Source organism: Athalia rosae, chromosome 2 (assembly GCF_917208135.1).
Source record: "Athalia rosae chromosome 2, iyAthRosa1.1, whole genome shotgun sequence".
NCBI lineage: Eukaryota > Metazoa > Arthropoda > Insecta > Hymenoptera > Athaliidae > Athalia > Athalia rosae.
In genome coordinates this window covers 22,199,437-22,218,453 of record NC_064027.1, presented here as the reverse complement: position 1 = coordinate 22,218,453, position 19,017 = coordinate 22,199,437, and the positions used below count along the sequence as shown (strand labels likewise).

The 19,017-nt window shown below is 37.5% G+C and overlaps 4 protein-coding genes across 5 annotated transcripts; 1 reads left to right on the top strand and 3 right to left on the bottom strand.

Moving 5' to 3' along the window:
• Window positions 1-18: 18 nt before the first annotated feature.
• Window positions 19-8,022, bottom strand: LOC105689282. Of its 2 annotated transcripts, none has more exons than XM_048649401.1 (3): window positions 7,823-8,022; window positions 1,124-1,328; window positions 19-852 (listed from the first exon to the last, which is right to left on the bottom strand). In XM_048649401.1, the coding sequence occupies exons 2-3, from the start codon at window positions 1,320-1,322 to the stop codon at window positions 311-313; spliced, it is 741 nt and encodes a 246-aa protein (XP_048505358.1). In that variant the 5' UTR covers window positions 1,323-1,328; window positions 7,823-8,022; the 3' UTR covers window positions 19-310. The 2 variants fall into 2 exon arrangements, with proteins under 2 accessions (XP_048505358.1, XP_012261619.2); XM_012406196.3 differs by lacking the exon at window positions 7,823-8,022 and adding an exon at window positions 1,858-2,139.
• Window positions 3,545-5,074, bottom strand: LOC105689283 (cuticle protein 16.5). Its single transcript, XM_025746743.2, has 2 exons — window positions 4,989-5,074; window positions 3,545-4,377 (listed from the first exon to the last, which is right to left on the bottom strand). The coding sequence occupies exons 1-2, from the start codon at window positions 4,998-5,000 to the stop codon at window positions 3,685-3,687; spliced, it is 705 nt and encodes a 234-aa protein (XP_025602528.1). The 5' UTR covers window positions 5,001-5,074; the 3' UTR covers window positions 3,545-3,684.
• Window positions 8,023-10,276: 2,254 nt separating the features above from the next.
• LOC105689284 (prisilkin-39-like) lies at window positions 10,277-11,313 on the top strand. Its single transcript, XM_012406199.2, has 2 exons — window positions 10,277-10,417; window positions 10,505-11,313. The coding sequence occupies exons 1-2, from the start codon at window positions 10,409-10,411 to the stop codon at window positions 11,087-11,089; spliced, it is 594 nt and encodes a 197-aa protein (XP_012261622.2). The 5' UTR covers window positions 10,277-10,408; the 3' UTR covers window positions 11,090-11,313.
• Window positions 11,314-12,053: 740 nt separating this feature from the next.
• LOC105689285 (serum response factor homolog A-like) lies at window positions 12,054-13,748 on the bottom strand. The gene is made up of 4 exons (XM_012406200.3): window positions 13,486-13,748; window positions 12,917-13,196; window positions 12,488-12,795; window positions 12,054-12,406 (listed from the first exon to the last, which is right to left on the bottom strand). Exons 1-4 carry the CDS (start codon window positions 13,495-13,497, stop codon window positions 12,236-12,238), a joined length of 771 nt encoding a protein of 256 aa, XP_012261623.2. The 5' UTR covers window positions 13,498-13,748; the 3' UTR covers window positions 12,054-12,235.
• Window positions 13,749-19,017: the final 5,269 nt, after the last annotated feature.

Genomic DNA, 19,017 nt, shown 5'->3' with positions numbered 1-19,017 from the left:
TGTATATGAGTATTGTTTTTGTGCGTATATTGTCAATTATCTCCAAATTGGATTATGGTCGATCGTTTGACAATGAGTTCAGAGTACATGAAGAGATAATTACGCTAGTAATCGCATCAGAAACAGAGAAACTGAAGTGGTTTTCAGAATCAATTGAAATTTCTACACGTTTCGATTTGAAAGAAATGAACATTCCTTTCTTCACTCTGAGTCTCACAATTAGGAAATATTCCTCCATTATATGTATACCTTGTCGAATAGTGTACGTGAATTTAATGACACGTTGAAATACATCTCTAAAATGGAAGGATTATCCTGCTGACGCAATTGCACCTAAATTCGTTTGTAACTGTCTGGATACAAAGGCCGCAATCCCATCAATGAGTTTGCTCGCATCTTCCAGCCTCGTAACAGCCGGAAAGGACGCCGGATGCAGCCACATATCATGCCCGGTACGGCCGGATGACTGCGACTGACCTCGGTTGATTGATTCAGGCTGATGAATTTTAGATGGAGAAGTACCCGAAATTGATGTGAACGGAACTACAACTGGCTGCTGCGATGATGTGATAGAAAAAGATCCGGCGGGTTGAATAATCGTAACAGCGGATGATGCGGGTCCAGCAGCAGTTGCAGAATTATGGTGAATTACAGGTGTAGATAATTGGTGGGTTACGACAATCGGTTTTCGATTAAAGTTAACGACGTGATAAGACGATCCTGGGAAATCGTTGGATGTAAAAATTCTTCCGGAATTAATGCCGCCGGAGTAGACGATTTTTCCATTGCCATTCCCGTTGTAAACGATGATTGCGGGGCCTCTCGTTCCTTGAATCGAAACAAACGACGAAGCTGAAAAACGATTGTAATAATTACGAACTGAGATCAAACAAAATCGCACAGCAACTGTATGGCTCCGCGTTTAATAATTTCGTATTTCTGATATGAACCGATCGTTTGATGATGATTCGTATCTCATACGGTCGCCGTGGGATCAAGGGAATCGTTGGGTTTCCAGGTCGTTGAACCGGAAGATTCAGGTGCGTTCCTGAATCCTGGAGGGTGTGGCAATAGTTCCTCCGGGAATATTGTTGACTGTTGGAATAGTTTAGGATATTCTGACCTGGATAACTTCCGCTGTATTTATTCTTCTCCGATCGAGCAAAGTGATTATCCTGAACGGGAACTTCTGCCATGGGTATCGTATCACCGATATTCTTGTTTGCGGTCGTCGTTGAAAGCATTTCGGAAACGGCATACTCGGATGCTGGAGAGCTGCTGCTGCTGCTGTTGCTGCATCTTGTTAGGATGAGAAGCATCATCACGCCCTGAAAAATCGAGAATCACCGTATATTTGGAGAATCAGTATTTTTGGAAACGGAAATTTTTTCACTAATGAGTACGAAATATTAAGTATGTAGTGACAATGGAAAAGATTTGACTAATTCTGAGTTTCGTGTATGTTTTAGAATTTCCGGGCTGTGGAAAGCTTGACGAATTATTTTTGCGTTTTCCTCTTTCACAGCGGTATATGTTAGTCAAGAGCTGCATCGTCGATTCAAATGTATGCCGATATGAACCTCTAGGAAAACGGGAACTCTTCAACCATAGATATCAATTTATCTGCGTTTCAATTTCATTAGAGCGAAATAGTGAGTTTAAAACGATCAACTTTGAATTGTTCATGGTACTGTACCTATCCATATAAACACCGCATCCGTATACCGCATATTGAAAATAACATTAAGAAGCAGAAGTATATTATCGTAGCAAGCAGCCGGAACTACATAACATCGTTTGTTCAATCTTTGAATATTTAGTTCACTACATTTTATCCAAGACTCACAATTATCTTACCTTAAAGGTCATCGTTGCCGATCAGTCGATGTGATTAGATAACTAGGACGATGTTAATCTCGCTAAGATTCACAAGATACTGAACTTCTTCCGATTTCATACCAGAGTATTTATATGCGGTAGATCCGCAAAATAATTGAAAAATTCGAAATTTATCCACGGAAAATTAATATACTGGGTATGGAAAATATTTTTTGTTCGTTAATTTTAATAATTTTAATGGAGTCGGAGGATAATCTTGTTGCTGATATTTGCGTTGATCATCCGCGATTCGTACTTCGCTTCAGCTCGACAGCAGAATAACTGGAAACTCGTTTAGTCATAAACCCTTTACACCTTTCACCTATAGCAGCTCGGATCAAGGATCAAGGATCTATACGTACTTGATCTCTGATCCTTAGACGGTAAAAATAAGTGCTCTGTTATTAGGAGATTATACAGGTACATGAGGCGTTCCGCGTAGAGCCCGCGGGCTACCTACAAAAATTGACACCTCAGATTTTTTCATCCTTTAAGGATTTCGTTGCACTCTTCGAGAACGTTTTCAGATGTATTTTCCAATATATTTCGAGCCTCCGTTTCCGAGGAATCAAGAGTAAAATTTTGGTGGTATTACGAATACCGAAAATTTTTAATTAATTTGATATGTAGTATCAGCAAAAACCAGGCGGTCGTTGAATTCACTTTCCAAAAATCAAATATTTTTGTATTTTGGATAGACGTTTTGGTTGACATTTTATCTATGTTACCCTTATTTGAAGATATGGGATCATAAATATATGGGATCGTGAAAATCAAGACTAATATTCCTTGGCATCATGTGGTATTCTGGCAATCAGTTTTTCAAAGATCTATATTTTTCAGTCAATATTTCTCGATACTTGATAGAGATTTTTTAAAATCCATCGATTCAGTCATTTATTTTCTGTTCGGTATAATACGTGAATACGTGTTCAATAATCTAGAGGTACGTGTTCATTTCATTGTGTTTAGCCTAGTCTAGTTTTGTAAAGGGAAATCAATCAGATTTTACATCACTGTTGTACAAATCTCGTTGGTAAGGATTATTATTTCGATTATCAGATTACGAGTATAGAATAAATCGCGAGTATACAGCTCTGTAGGGTTGTTACGCGTCGGTAGAAATCAAATAGAAGTTTACGGAAATAAATTGATGCACTGTACAGAACTCAAAATTACAGCGCCGCTGTTGTTAGTGTGCAAATATTTTCCGCTCTCCCACTCCATTTGTACCCGATGTACGTACAGGGTTGCGGTTGATATAATCTGCGATACCCTTTCGATCATGTGGTAGACAGCTATTGTACAGAATTGCGGATAATTCTATTGTCACGCCCCTGTGACCCAGACACGTGCTTAATTCCATATGAAACGGATGTTTTAACGATAGAGATAAAAAATGGATTATGAAACGAAAAATTCATTCTGGATTAGCCTACTCGATACGACAAACGACCTTATGAATAAAGCGCAGTCTGAAAGATTCGCTTTTTTTTAAACTGTGAAAACCTCTTTCGTAGGATACAGTTTTACGGATTTAGAAGGATTTGAAAAATATTGAATTTTCGGTGTGGTGATCGATGAAATGCTTTGAGCTTTTTACATGACGAATTTGGAGCCCGTATGTGTATAATGTACGATCATATCATAACACCTTTTGTAAATATATATACGAATTGGTTTTTATTAATGCGTATTTATACATGGATAGATTGAAAGAAAATTATTTACATTATTTCCTAAAGCGGTTGAAATTTTCTAATTCCTCTTCAATTCTTCCCTACATTTTCCTTGAAAATGTGTGAATTACCACGCGTAATGGGCACCAAGACCTTCGAAGGTGGTGTGAGCGACTCCGGTTCCAGCGTATCCGTAAGCAGCTGGGGCAGCGGCGTATCCGTAAGCTGGAGCGTGAGCGTAGGCGGTTTTGGCGATGAGGGGAGCAGCTGGGGCAGCGGCGTATCCGTAAGCTGGAGCGTGAGCGTAGGCGGTTTTGGTGATGAGGGGAGCAGCTGGGGCAGCGGCGTATCCGTAAGCTGGAGCGTGAGCGTACGCAGACTTAGCAATGACTGGGGTAGAGATTGAGCTGTAGGAGACAGCTGGGGCGCTTGAGTAAGCTACAGCTGGGGCGGAATGAGCGTATCCGTAAGCTGGAGCGGCGTGAGCGTATCCGTAGGAAGGAGCGACTGCGTATGCAGATTTGGTAGCGAGAACAGTTGGGGCTTGATGAGCGTATGTCGTGTACGCAGCTGGTGCGGCTGCTACGGTGTGACTGTAGAGTGCATCGTTGGTTACGCGGTTGTTGCTCACACGAACCGTTGAATGAGGAGAATCGACTTGCTTGCTGAAGGACGAAACTACGTTCTGACCCAAATAACCCTTGTGGGTTGATTCTTGGGTGTAACCTACGCTTCCGTAATCGCCTGACGCAGTCGCGATACTGTAAGCTGCTGGACCACCGGCGCTTGCTACTGCCAAGACGGCGGAGAGGACGATGAGCTGCAGGATTGAAATTTTTTTTTTAGATCAATATTGTGGAATTCTAGAACACTGAGTAGCTTGATGTTAATAAAATAGGCTTGCGAAGCCAGCTTAACACTATCCGAAACCGAATTTGAAAAAATTATTTGTCTGGGTTTGTGCTAGACTTCTCATGACTCGTATTGCAACAGAAAAAATGACTTCCGTGGTTCTCGAAAAAAATTTCGGTCACTCCTACCGAAATTGTGCTACTTTGTGCTGTATCCGGATTTCGAAGAAAACTTTAAGCACAGTCGAATGAAATAATAATTCAGAATAAATACAATCTGAATACTTTGGACGAATCAAAATTACAAGAATTGTCCCGGAGTAAGGAATAACCGAATGCAGTACAAATGTAGCACAATAATTCTTCACACTCCTTTGGATTGTGATCGCTCAAAAGCGATGAATATGTAAAAAAAATGTTTCCCCATTTTTTTCGTTAACCATTGAAGTCGGAGCAATTTTCGTTTCTGTCGCAACTTAGCACAGATCTGTGAGCACGAACCCGCACAATTCTTTCAATGAATAACAATTTCGTGGGTTGTTGGGCCAGATGCACACCCGTAAATATGTTTTTTTAATACCTTGAATGCCATGATTCTAGTATATCTTGTTTTCGAGAGCAGATAGAGTTCTGTCTTACCGCTAAACAGAGCTTGGTATTTATACAATTTTCATTAAATGACGTCACAGGCTTGTCTCCTACCAACTCCTTCGATTGATACTTTTTTTCTATTTTTCGCCCCTTGAATTTCAGAGGTCCATATTCAGCGCAACATTCATCTGACAGAAATTACAATCTATTTACATACAGACATACACATACAAAAATCATTTCTTTGTACATAATAGACGAGTAGGTAGCCGGAGAACCATTTTTGAGGCGTGGTCCATTGCATGGCCCGAACGGGCTGTTTGCAGATTTATGATCTCCTATCTAGATCAAGTCTGATCGCACGCTCGTACATTTGGGAAGGCCGAAAGAACGATCATTTATTGCAACACCAGTACCATGATTGATTTTATTCTTTTTTCTATTCGGATTGGTTCTTAATTAGCACGTCATTCTCTATTCGCGAACATTTTTGTAACATTGTATGTACGTGACACATTGCATGTCAGTAACCCTCACCAATGGTGATTCCATGTGGCTGAACGTGCATGTCTGAGTACCATTTATAACGATACGAACGTGGTATATGGGTAGGAATTTTATCACGAGCCCGGTAGAACGATTGAAAAGTAGGAGAGAGGTTTAACAAATGAAATCAACCAATACATATTCTTTTAAAAAAGAAGTGAATTTAATGATTATACTCACGTTTTTTATCCGTGTTCAATAAACGTATTTAATGGAGGGCACCTCACGTCAATTTTTCTGTTTAATATCGCAACGAAGAAAATTTTTTAACAAAAACATGGGCCTTCTTCAACGTAAAAATGAGAAAATTCATTCCAATTCTGACAAATAGTGATTCGATTCGTGGAAATTTTTTTCTAATACACAAAATCATTAAAAAAAAACCAAGTTGGCCTTGATCTTTTTCGTACTACCTCATCTTCTCGAGTAATCAAAATGGTTCACTCAGAATGGGACACCCTGTATGTACAGTATTTGTCTTTGGATCGATCAACGATCGGTGTTCCGTGGCAGGTTGTTTGTAATTAATAAGAAATTGACTGCATAACGCATACCCACCCATCACTCATGGGATTTCCGGCTGTGTAGCTAATTTAAATTTTTGATCGGCAGCTACCACATCGAACCCAACTTGACATGTAAAAGCGCGATGGCTAAATTGATTAAACACAAACTATTTGTAAATTGAGTGATTTTAAACAGAGCCGCATTTTCACCGTCAAAATTATTCCGTGGATAACGAAATATCACAACGGTGGGTGTGATTCGAACATTTTTTTGGATTCTTTTTTCAATTTCGTAATTTAATAATTTCGTCCGAAATATTTTTTTTCACGCCGGAACGTTCTTGTCGATATAGGTAATTCCAAACGGATTTAGTCCTTTCGCGTTTTTTCCTTTTTCTCGTTGTTCGCCCGATTCCTACGGAGTTTAATTAATTAATTAATTAATTTGCAAAATTATCCTTCGATTCACCGTGGTATACGGTATCTGAAATTCACCTTAATTTACGTAATTATATTTCATACGCCACGCCTATTGCGCGATAGGTATATGTATACAGATACAAATCGCAGATCAATTTTAATACGAGCACAGCTGACAAATTGAGAATTGGAGAAAGTACGTCCTTGACTCACGACGTAGGTATACGATCTCGTATATTACGTAGCAGTCGCAATACAGTTCTCTTCGCAACAATCATTATCGTCGTTGATTTTCTTTTTTTACTTATTGTCTTTTATTTAATGATGTCTTTCTATCCCTTTTCGTTTGTTCAACGGTAGTGTTGGGTGTTATTATACGCAATGTGTAGATTGATGTAGAAATAAAATAGAACCTCGCGGATATTTAGGAAATATTTTTTTCATTGCTCCACAAAAAAGGATCACCCCTAGATGTTCAAACCATCCAGGGACGACCCTCTTTATTTTCAATAATTTTTCAGTATCAAATAACGAGTTATTTATCAAATACACGTAGGCGTTAGAATTTTCGCCTGTGATCCTATTTCAATTCTGAATTTTGTTCCAACAATTTTCCATAACTCACCTATACCAGGATGTGCTAGATAAAATATAAGGTTTTACCTGTACGTACCACATACTATATTGTCTGTTCACACAATACATATACCGATTTATACCGCAATATTAAATCACGCTCCGAGCTGTAGGTCAAGGAAACGATGACAATTATATACCTATACGTATAAGTGTTTTCTGTACATATTGTTATAAATTATTGCATGTATACGTAATCATTTTTTTCTGAGTTCCAATGAGACGCGTATTATTATATTCACCAGGGGGTAAGAGGGCGAGTGATCGTCTGGGTTCGCAGAAGAAAAAACATATATACGGTATATATATAATGATGTTGATAACGATAAAAATTATGACGGTAATAATAGTGGTAATTAAACGTAATCGTCTCGTGCTGTAGGTCAGCTCGTTTGGGATGATTTTCGAGAGTTATTTTAATGATTTCTGATAGTACGGTGAAATATATACGTTGTATTTAAATTGATTTCACATCTGTAGTCTGAAACCCTTTCACTTAATTATACGTGTCCGAGTATTGTTATTTTTAATATAGTCTATTCGTTACATCTGGTTACGTAATTTCAAATAGCTTTTGGCATAATCCCGCCGGGGCATGAATCTATTGATAGTATCACTTTGCTTAATATACTACGTGTACCTACGTGTGTGTGTACACTATGTGGATGTATAGTTTAACTTTTTGCCACAACACTACCGGCGAAATACATCTTACCTCTGTGGAATCGTTCTTCTTAATTTAATAATTGATGTTTAGACAGTCGAAATGAAGGTCCTAATTTATTCTAATTAATACTTTAACCGATCAACGGACGTTGAAATACGACTGATAGATATGATCGATGAATATACATACACCGGTATAGGTATACATATAATCCGGTAAAACGGGTTGCGATCATCGCATGCGTCGAAATATTCGAATTTCTCGTTCGAATATACGAGATCTATGATACGAGCGAACCCGAGCTGCGCTGGAGTCAGCTTAGCCACCAGCGTAGGCGCTTTGTTGCGAGGAGTCACCTTGAGGGCTGTAGATCACAACAAGAGGCCTACGCCTGTGGATACGCTGACTCCAGCACAGCTCGGGTTCGCTCGGAGACCGAGAAATTCGAATATTTCGACGCATGCGTTGATCGCGACCCGTTTCACCAGAATCGCACTGTATATCCGTTAATCATTCGTTCACTGATTTTTATATCGGTAATTTTCAGTGCATGAAAAAAAAAAAAAAACGGATACTAGAACACGATTGATCTGGGCATTTTTGGCATTTTTAGCATTTCATGAACTAGTGCAGCTGGTTTACCGGCCACGATGATCACATTTTCGGCCTCGAACAAATACAGTTTTATGTCAAATGTAGACCAAAAACGCAGATTCATACGTGGAAACCAGATAACAATAAATATAGAATCAAATGGCGCGTGAGCGATCGAATTCAGAAGTTGTCTGCTGCGTTTTTAGATTATTACGTGTACATCAAAGTTAGTTTTTTTTTTTTTTCCATACACCAATCGGCGAACCGTACACGTGTCACTTTGAATAAAGAGATATTCGTACGGTACATGGGCTCATAAATCGCGTGTCAAATGGAAAACTTTTAAATGAAACGCTTTTTTTGAATAAGTCAAGTCGCACGATATGTATCAAGCTCAGTTCGTATATTCCTTCAAATTTCATCAACACTTCTCGTTAATCATCCACGCGCTTATAGATTTATCAGCATTACAATGCTCGGAGAACAGTGCGGCGACTTTAGATTTCGTTGCCGATCAAAATTTTAGAAGATGCCTGGCTTGAAAGTTGAATAAACCAAAAAATTGAATAAACCAAAACAACGTCCGGACTGAACGGAATGTTAAAAAACTTAAATGTTTGAAAAGAAGCCGAAGAAACGTGACAATTTTTTTCCTTCTATATTCACCGGCGCGGCGCTGATTTTGATTCGTCGTAAAAATATAATATTCGCGAATTTTTCGAAGAAATATTTCATGCATAAAAATAGCAATCAAGTACGCATATGAATGTACGTACATTTATTTACAAATTAATTGTTATTCGAAAAAAAGAAAATAAACAAAGATTAATAAATATAAGATTCTAGAAAATATGATGTATAGGGGTTGAAGACGATTTTGAGTCAATTTGAATGTGAATAATCGTGGCGACGCGCTGCGCAGAGTGAAGAAATTATTCTAATACCTCGAGCTAGAGCAGGTCTTTATATAGTAATTTTGTCGGCTTTTCTATAAAGTTTAGATTACACGAGAATCGAGGTCATTATTATAATATGTACTACAATATGCATATGTCGATATTATTACAGCATTACCTTCTTTTACACCGTTATTTAATATATTTATCATGACGTAGATAAAATTTGTATGTCAACGGACACCGAAGACACCCAGATTTGTCCCACAAAAAGGGATAAAAAAATAAAATAAAAAACAAAACATAGCGATAGAATCTACGCGGAGAACAATAAACAAAATCTCAGGTTTCGAATTCATATTGCGAAACAATTTTAACTGGCAGCTGAGAACAATACATCGTTCGTATATCATTTACCACCGCTAAAAATACATACAGAATTACAATATTGATCCAAAAATTTTTGCTCCGACATCAGATGCGACGATCCTGTGAGAAACTGTGGGAAAAAGACGAAAAATCAACGGACAAATAAATAATGACATCCCCGCATCGATAGATGTGCGAAAAAGCGAGTACAGATTCATGAGCTTTTCCCCCTTTAATTCTACAAATTCTAAAATTGAAGCTCGACTATTTTCCAGATTGGAAAATAAATCCATTTTCATTTCCGTATTGGTTTTGGGAACCGTTTAATGTTGATAAAATGACTGACATATATTTTCGGGTGAATATTAAAATCGGTAAAACCGCATAGCATGTGGGTATCGATTGTATCATTTCAAATTGTGTGACTCCAATACCCACCTATACCGTTTTGAATAATGTATATACGGGCATTTCGATATGATCGTCGATGATCGTATTAAAATTCACATCATATACGTATAATTTTATCGTATCGTATATAATATAGTAAATAGACAGAGGGGAATTTTGGAGGGGGATATCTGTGTGTAAAATTGATACCGAAATGGGGATATCCATTGCAACTGTGCAGATATAAAAGCGACAAAATTTTGCGATTGTTAGTCAGATTTAAATCGATATTATATTAATAAGCTTCAACTTGCATACAAAGTACGCGTCGTTACATAATTTGTTGTTGTTATTTTTTTTTTTCTCATTCAAACACGCCGAGAAAATGTTCAAAGTGAGTCTCTCAAGTATCCGATCCACAAATACATAGAATAAAAAGAAAAACGAACAAATAAGAAAAACCAAAAAAATCTATTTTCAGCTCGCGTTTTTCGCCACCCTCCTGGCCATCGTTCACGGCAGTTATATAAACGGAGGAAATCCTGTTGGCCAATCGCTGGGCGGTTCTTACGGTTCGAACACTGGACTTCTTCGAGGTTCTGGATCTCCTTACTCTTCGGCTTACGGTTACGGAGTACCCGGGGTGCCCGGTTACCCCGTTGGTTCAGGACGTTCTTATTCCTCGCCGGTATCCACACCGCTCCAAGTTGTAAGACAGGGATATTCCGCGTCGCCTTATTCTTACGGTGGCAGAAATTTGCCTTCGGGAATTTCTTATCCCTCGATTCCGGGAGCGGTTTCCACTTACGGACAGAAAAACGGTTACTCCGGCGCATCGGGAATTCAATATCCTACTCAAAATTTTGCACCCTCAGTTCCTCAGCTGCTGAAAAACGGATATCAAGGCTACAACAGCTTCAATGGCGGATACAACGGATACCCTCAACAACTGAATTATCCTCATCAACAACAAATTTCCTATCCCCAACAATCGTCGATAAATCAACACGGACAAGGTGCTCCTGGTTACAACGGACTACAGGGATCTGGTTATTCAGGATGGTAATTTTCGAGCCTCCCGAAAGTACAATCAAACACCAATTACCATGGATTTTTACGATGAAAATTATTACTTTTACACCGCGATACATACATATGTAATAAATCACGAACCATAGGAACGATAAAACCAAAAAAAAAAAAAATACAAAATACAAAATATGAAACGAAGAAATATTTTATACTCTGCCCCGATAACGATGTCACGAATTAAACGAAATTTTGGGTCAATTTTTGTCTTTCCCACCGTCCATTTATTTTCTTTGATGTCCTTGCGCAATTATTTGCGAAATCTACTCTCTTTCTATACGACTTTTTTCATAGTTTATTCATTGAGTGAAATGGTCAATTTATTGGAATCCTTCCATTGGTTTACTGATTGGTTGATAGCGAACGACCCAACAAAGGAGAAGGAAGACCACGAAATGAAATTGATTAACCACAGCAGTCGAATATCATTACGTATTATTACGTCCTTATCGTAATCGTTATCATCATCGCGATGATTATAATTACCTTTAGCATCAATAATGTGATTATAATATCGGTAACAGTTTTGCTTTCGAATAATTTTCGACGAAAGTTCGATATCCGTTGATAATTGGCACGACGAATGCCCGATATGTAATTATGAAAATGGAATTTCCATGACTCATGAATTATCTATCTACATACATCAAACGACGTATTAAACATCAAATAATTCCTGTTACTACAAACTATCCTTGTTCAGGCAATTAGGAAGCTTTGATATACTTACTCAAATAATTACAGTTCTGATTATGCTAATGGGATTTAGTGTAAGTCATTAGAAATTGCGGTGAAAAAGTTAAAATTTGAAGCACCCTTCGTTTATGGCTGCTGGAGAATTATTCGATCAATCTCAGAGTTTTAATGGCAATGATAGGTACAAAAAAAATATCAGTATCATATAAAGCCAGGTAGGTGTAAATTTGAATAGTCATTAAAAATCCGTTTTTTCATCATCATCGTCATGATCGTTTATTTTACATTTTTTGTACGTCAATAAATAAAAGGGATATAATATCTTTGGTTCGTATCGTAAAGTTTTTTCATTTTTTTTCTGCAATAACAATATCTATAATCTAGATATATTGTTCAATGAACGTATGTTAAACGTTGTATTCATGATCTAAAAGTCGAAATTGTATCCATTTCCGGTGACTTTCACATGCGCTACCGATGGTGCAGAAGAGTAAGCTACGCCGAGTAAATCTTTAGTTTGTTCTTGTTGCTGTTGCTGTTGCAGTTGTTGCAGTTGTTGTTGTTGTTGTTGTTGTTGTAATTGCAGTTGCTCGGGAACCTGTAAATTAAGTTTTCAAAGAACCGATAGAATCAACATCGTCTCATACCTTCACGTTGTAACGAAGGGAATGTATTTTACCTGTTGGAATTGCGGAGTTTGAGCTTGGGATTGCCTCAATGCGTAATATTGCGCTGCAAGCTGCGCCTGATAATTAGCTGCTTCTTCCGCCGTCGCCTGATTATCGGAATTCTGCAGCTGATTGTACTGCTGTTGTTGAAGATACTGTTGCTGGTATTGTTGCTGAAGATAGGCAAGAGCGGTTGCCCGCTGGAACTGACCTTGATCTTGCGTTACAGGAGCTTCTTGAAAGCTCGGTACCTGCGAATTACCTTGTATCGGTGCAGAGGGAGCGTAGGCGGTGGTTATTTGACCGGATGGAAAGTAGTCTGGAAATGAGAAAGTAAACGTGAAAAATTTTCACCCGTTCGGTAAAAAGCGATCGAGAGCTTTTTTCTGGATTTCCTTTCATTGGAATCGAATTATTTAATGATTTTATCGTGCGGTTACCGAGCCCGGGATTTCTGTAAGCCAACGCGTGAGCGACGCTCGGTAGTACTTTTTGCGCCAGATGTGGATTTCCAATACTAGAGCTGAAAGCTTGATGCGAACTCGGACCATTGAAAGCATAAGAAGTCTGAGTAAGACCAGGTCTTACGAAACTAAATGATGCGTGCTGTCCCGATCCTCCTAAGACGTTGGAAGGTCTTATTCCAACTTGATGTTTAACGACCGGAGCCTCCGCGACGGTCGAACCAACGACGATGCCCATCAATATAAAAATCGTCTTCTGCAAAACAACATTTTATCGACTGAACCAGCTTTCCTTCGAGTGTTAACGCAAATTCACTGTAACTAAGTTTTCACAATCGCAGGACTACGGTTGCTGGATCCTTGGTGTTCGAATTCAAATTTTCAAGATATAACTAATTATAATCAAAGCGCGAAAAAGTTTCGATGCGTGTCGAAATAGGTATCTTTTAATTATTGTTTCGACCGTGAGTATCTCGGCACAAACTTATCTACATCAAGATGAAATTACTCGTTATTTTTGTTTTGCAAAGTTCGGCAACACTCACCGTGATTTCCATAATTATTTATTTATTGATTGTTTTTTTTTTTTTTTTTTCACAATATGTAAAGCGTGTAACGAAAAGAGAATTAATTACAATGGAAGAAACTGTAATTCGGTTGAAATGAACTTGTATTCAAATTCTTTCACTGATTTCAATTAATCATATTTCACAAGGTATATAATGTTGCCGGACTTGAAATTTCGATCAAACTGCTCGACCGTTCGAAATCATCCTGATCCAAAGTAATATAGCTTTAGGCCGATGTAGCTGTATGTGGGGAGTTATATACGTCGGGACAAACGAGCGTAGGTAACAAACGTGATCAGAATAGTAATGATAACAATAGCAGCGATGATCATCATCGATGGTGAATACTGAATCAGGTTCACTTTCACCCGGAGAGAAACGAGACGAGAATAATTCACGCAATGTACCCGGAAAAATGACACTTTTTCAACCACAGGATGAAAAATTTTCACCAAACATCCCAAGAGCGCGAAAGTCGAATGAAAATAAATGAATGGTATCGACAGAAATTTCCACCTCATGAAATTTGTGGTACAGAAAAACGGCAGATGTGTATTTAACGCAGGATACATTCCGAAAACGAAACCGGAAATTAATGCAAACAGCCCAGAGCGTACCGATTAAAATTCTACATTGAACTTCGTACGAAGTGCGAATGTGTCTTGGTTACGCGATTAATGATCCTCTCGTATCCGGTTCAATTGTTTGGCGTTACGTTGAATTAGCCAGGAACTTTCTTCTAGTGTGAATAATTGGTTAATTTATAGATTAATTTAACCGTTCATTGTTTTGTTAATTTCTTATCTGAAAATGAGGTACTATGTTTTCAATTTCCGGCTTTAATTTCCGTTCTTGTACTTTATTTATATGTATTTTTCTTTCATCGTCAACATTTTCGGTAAGCAAGATTCTTTGTTCAAAATTGCTTCCGGCGTGTTTTTGATCAATTAGGTGATACCTGATCTGATGGAAGAGAAAAAGAAAAACAAATTGAAAATTAAATATTGTTGTTTTGGATAGAAATTGCTTCATCGTATGTATTAATGATCGCTCAAAAAGCACTGAAAGCGACGTGAAAATGACATCAGAGAAAGTTCAGTTGGAATTTTAATAATTATGGTACACCTTCATCAGCCGATAATTACCGTTAGAAACTCTCGAGATACTCGGCCGACCATCAAAATTTTTTTTTTTAAATTTATGAAAAGTTTCGAAGAAGCTTACCGATAACATCCGAAACGTTTCCAATGCATGAAATAGCAAGGAAATTTTTAAAGTCGGATCTAATTTTTACAGAGGTATGTACATCATGATTAAATTAACCAAATGAACCTCTGAAACAACGAATGAAAGAGATTTCGGAAGTTATTATACCTTTCAAACATTGTGAAAGTTTTTGATAATTAGCAAGGTCAGATTTCTCTGCTTCAGAGCTTTTCAAAGCTCATATCCATTTGATTATAACAAACCGGTATGTTCACAATGAGATTTTTCATTGCAGAGCTTTAATGAGCTTCTATATTATTCCGTTATATACGCGTCGAGAAGTTTTACTTAATAATATAATTAGTTACCCAATATACATTTTTGGTACACTGTTTATTTGAAAATATCATCGGTAAACACTTTGAAAAGGCTTATACATCTATGCTTATACTGTTTGGCAATTGTTACATAACATTCTTTCCTTTCAATAAAGCTTTGATAACCTTTTTTTCATTTACACATATATTTGTACAAAACCATCTAATCCCACAATAATTGTAAGCTAATACTAAAAATTTTTGCTTCGAAATTTCATGATTCGAAGTATGGTAAAAACTTGAGACTAGCTTCTGATTTTCGATAATTTAATTAATTCTTTATTATACGATTAATTATTAATAAGAATTACCTAAAAACTTAATTAATGTTTTAAACAATAAATAATCTGCAATTATCCTAAATAAACTCGAACTCAAATCAATCTTAAATTTTTCTAAATATAAATTGAATTTATTCATTAGCGGAAATTTCGCTGTTCATAATGAGTTAATGATATTTTTACTGAAAAACCAGCGAAAAGATCACTTTCTTGCGTTTCGGCCACAGGAGCGTCGAATTATGTAGACAACGAACTCATTATCAGACCGAAATCTCATATACAATCTTCGAATTTTCGCTGTCACTGACATTAAAAATTACGTCCGAAAAATTGCCCTGGATTTGTTCATTTTAGGCTTCCGTATTATACAGGTGTAAGTCTATACAAATGTATTTATTGTTACAGTTGAAAGCAGCTGTGTCATTTCAGTCAACGGGTTGTGTGTACATATACGTTGTGCACACATACCAAGAGTAAATGATCCTGTTGGATATTTGGGATGAGGTTTTGGGCTTGGTTTATAGCCAACATTCTCTGGACTACTAGGAGATTAGCAACCTCCATCTAACGCGAGACAGGGATTACGTGACTGCGGTGTATCCCGAGCTCAACATATCAGGCCGTTTATAGGTATACCGGGACCTTATTCTAGAAAGATCCTTCGAGTTCATTCTTCATCATCTCCTGCAGTCAGAAAAAATTGGAGAGCCGTTGCAGTTTTTCGTTTTTTTTTGTTCTCATTTTAATAACACCTTTTTGGAAGTGCCTGTGCTCTTGAGCGACACGAAACACATAATATGAAAAAATAAAAAGAAGAAAGTACACTCGTTTCTCTCACCGATCGAGTATAATCGAGCTGTATAGCTGAAAAGAATAATATTGGAGATGAGAAATAGAACGTGAAGAAGAAAAAGACAACATCGTTCTACTTCTGCGGATCTTGTTTTTTCCGCAAAGTCACGAGCAATTAGATGACTCAGACTTCTCGTCTTTTTCCCTTGATACGAAGGGTTCGAAAGTCGATGAATAAAGAGAGGCGGGAACCGTCAGAAAAATGCTTTCATACCCTTCATTCGATTTACGGACGATCAGAGGAGGGGAGGGAATGTGATTATAACGAGGGTATAAAAAAATATGTATGAAAGCTTTTCCTTTCCCATAAAAAATACTTCCAGTTTAGCATCAAAAAACAGTTGATCGAGCGAAGAGAATAGAACATACAAAAAGTGTAAAGTTATCAAAATAAAATATCATAATTCTTCGTCGTTAGGGGATTGGTTTATAAATTATTCGTTTAGTGGTGAAATAAATCACCCCATATAAACTATATAACTCTCTACAAACGTCCTCGACCATTTTGAGGTGAATAGTATTTCCGATTATTTACATGGGTGTGCGTTATATCTATGTGTCTAATCCATACATTAGGGTGGCCTTTTTATATGCAATTCCTTTATTAATACCGAAAATATTTTTCTAAGTGATGGGGAAAAAATGTATGCAAAGGGAAAAAATTTCAAATCACATTCAAACTCGCCAGACCTTCGTCAAAGTTTGAATGATAGATAGGGAAGTTCGATAGTTTCAGAGATATCTACAATTTCGGTCGAGTTAAAAACAATTATTACCACTGTTGGCTTTGACAAGCTTTAATGGACTCGAAATTTCGACTCACCAAGAACAATATTATCGAAATTAACGAACGAATTTGAAAAAAGCGGATTTTTGGCTCACCCTAATCGGTAGTGTGTTTAACATGAAGACGAAATTACATAGGACAAGGGTTACGCAAATATCAACTTAGGGTATATTTGGTTGGGTTGGGTATAAATTTAGGAGACAGGGGGTAGAAAAAAACGAAAATACGAAAACTTGTTTAAAATTGTTATCGTTATAACGATAGTAGTTACTGCTAAGGAAATTGCAGAGAAAATTTCGCCAGCGGGACGATTTACGGTTTCAGGAAATGACCATTAATTATTTCTAAAACTATAGATATAGTTTAATATATATCTATGCTAGAACATAACGTCCACAAAATTTACCTTCTCTGTTGCCCCCGAAATTTAACACCTCTATCCAAGGGGTGTTAAAAATTGAGAAACATAAATGAAATTATTTCGTTATTCTAGAGCTTTTCTCACGCAAATTTCTACTCATCAATTCACCACAAGCATCCACAAGTTACTTATAGGGCATACAGTTCACTTGTTAATCAGGCTTTATTTCCTTTTTATGATTGTTTTTCTTCTCTTTGTGGATAAAATAAGAATACATAAACAATTTATTATCTCGAAACGAATGCGCAACGTTCGGAATTAAAAACGATACACCCCTTGGTTTTATGTCGTAGGTACTCAACTAAGAACCGGACGTCTTTTATCATGCAAAACCTATTTACGCTGTCATAAAAGCGTTTCTTGTAAAAGTGTGCAAAACACGAGAGAAAAAAAAATAAGAATACCCGTTTTACGGATAAAATATGCAATGCGAAAAAAATAAAACTTTCTCATAATTTTTCGAATATAATGTTTCTCGTCCTTTCCTCGGCGCATGGAACTTGAATTTTTCACGAAAGCGCGAAGAGCAATATGCCAGAAGGGCGTCCCAACACCGTGAGAAAAAAAAAAACAAAAAAAAATCCTGTTCGAAAAATTGTGAGAATATTTTTCTTCGCGTCACATTTTATTTGAAATACCGTGATTCTTATTTTCTCTCCTTAGCTTGTATCCGCGCACGCGCCCTTGTGCCAGAAAATTTCTTCAAATTCCAAACAGTTCAGGTTTTTTTGTCTGGTTTTATCCCTCGACGACATGAGCATTCTTTCGGGCATATAAAGGACATCGAATTCGATAAAATTACCGACATTGGTTGCTAACAGCTTTTTGGAAAAAGTCATTTGTCAACATCTCTTTCACCAAAAGTCTACGAAACTTGGGTATTATTACTAGCCTAAAGTGCCCCGAAGAGTAAAATGAAAAAAAAAAAAAAAAAAAAAAAGGTCGAAAAGAGGGACCACTCTCGTCGGAGAAAAAGTTAATCGTAATATGAAAAGACTGGGGAAAAAAGAAATATTCCAATAATAAAACCACATCATATTGAGGGGGAAAAGTTCGAGAGGGGCGCTCCGCACAAGCGCGGTCGACGTGTGCGTTTTATGTATTAGCCCCAGGTAGAAATCGAAACTACCTGTAGAAAAGCCGGCGGAAACTCACGTTCGTTCGTTATTCTAAAAAATGCTCGTATTCTCCGACGGTATGCTCATTTCGGCGAGAACGCTTTGCGGCAGAAAAACTTTCAACTCTCCCCGGTTTTCACGTGTAACAATGGCGTGCATATTTATTTGCTAGTCGGAATACTCGTGGGATATTTTTTTTTCACCAACGTTTTCATCGATCGTCGTATGCCTGTATTTTTCGGACTCACCCCATAAATATCACGTTGAAAAATATCAGATCGTCCGAATCGATTTGGAAGTAGGGAACGTTGAGGAAAAAGTAAAAATCAATCGATGGACCCAGCACCTGCCTACGAGAGTGAGAAGAATTATTTGAAAATTTGAAAGGTTGAGGATGAGACCCGAACGAATGTATATATGGAATGCCCCGTGCATGTAATTTTCAGCACTTGTCAATATAACGCTC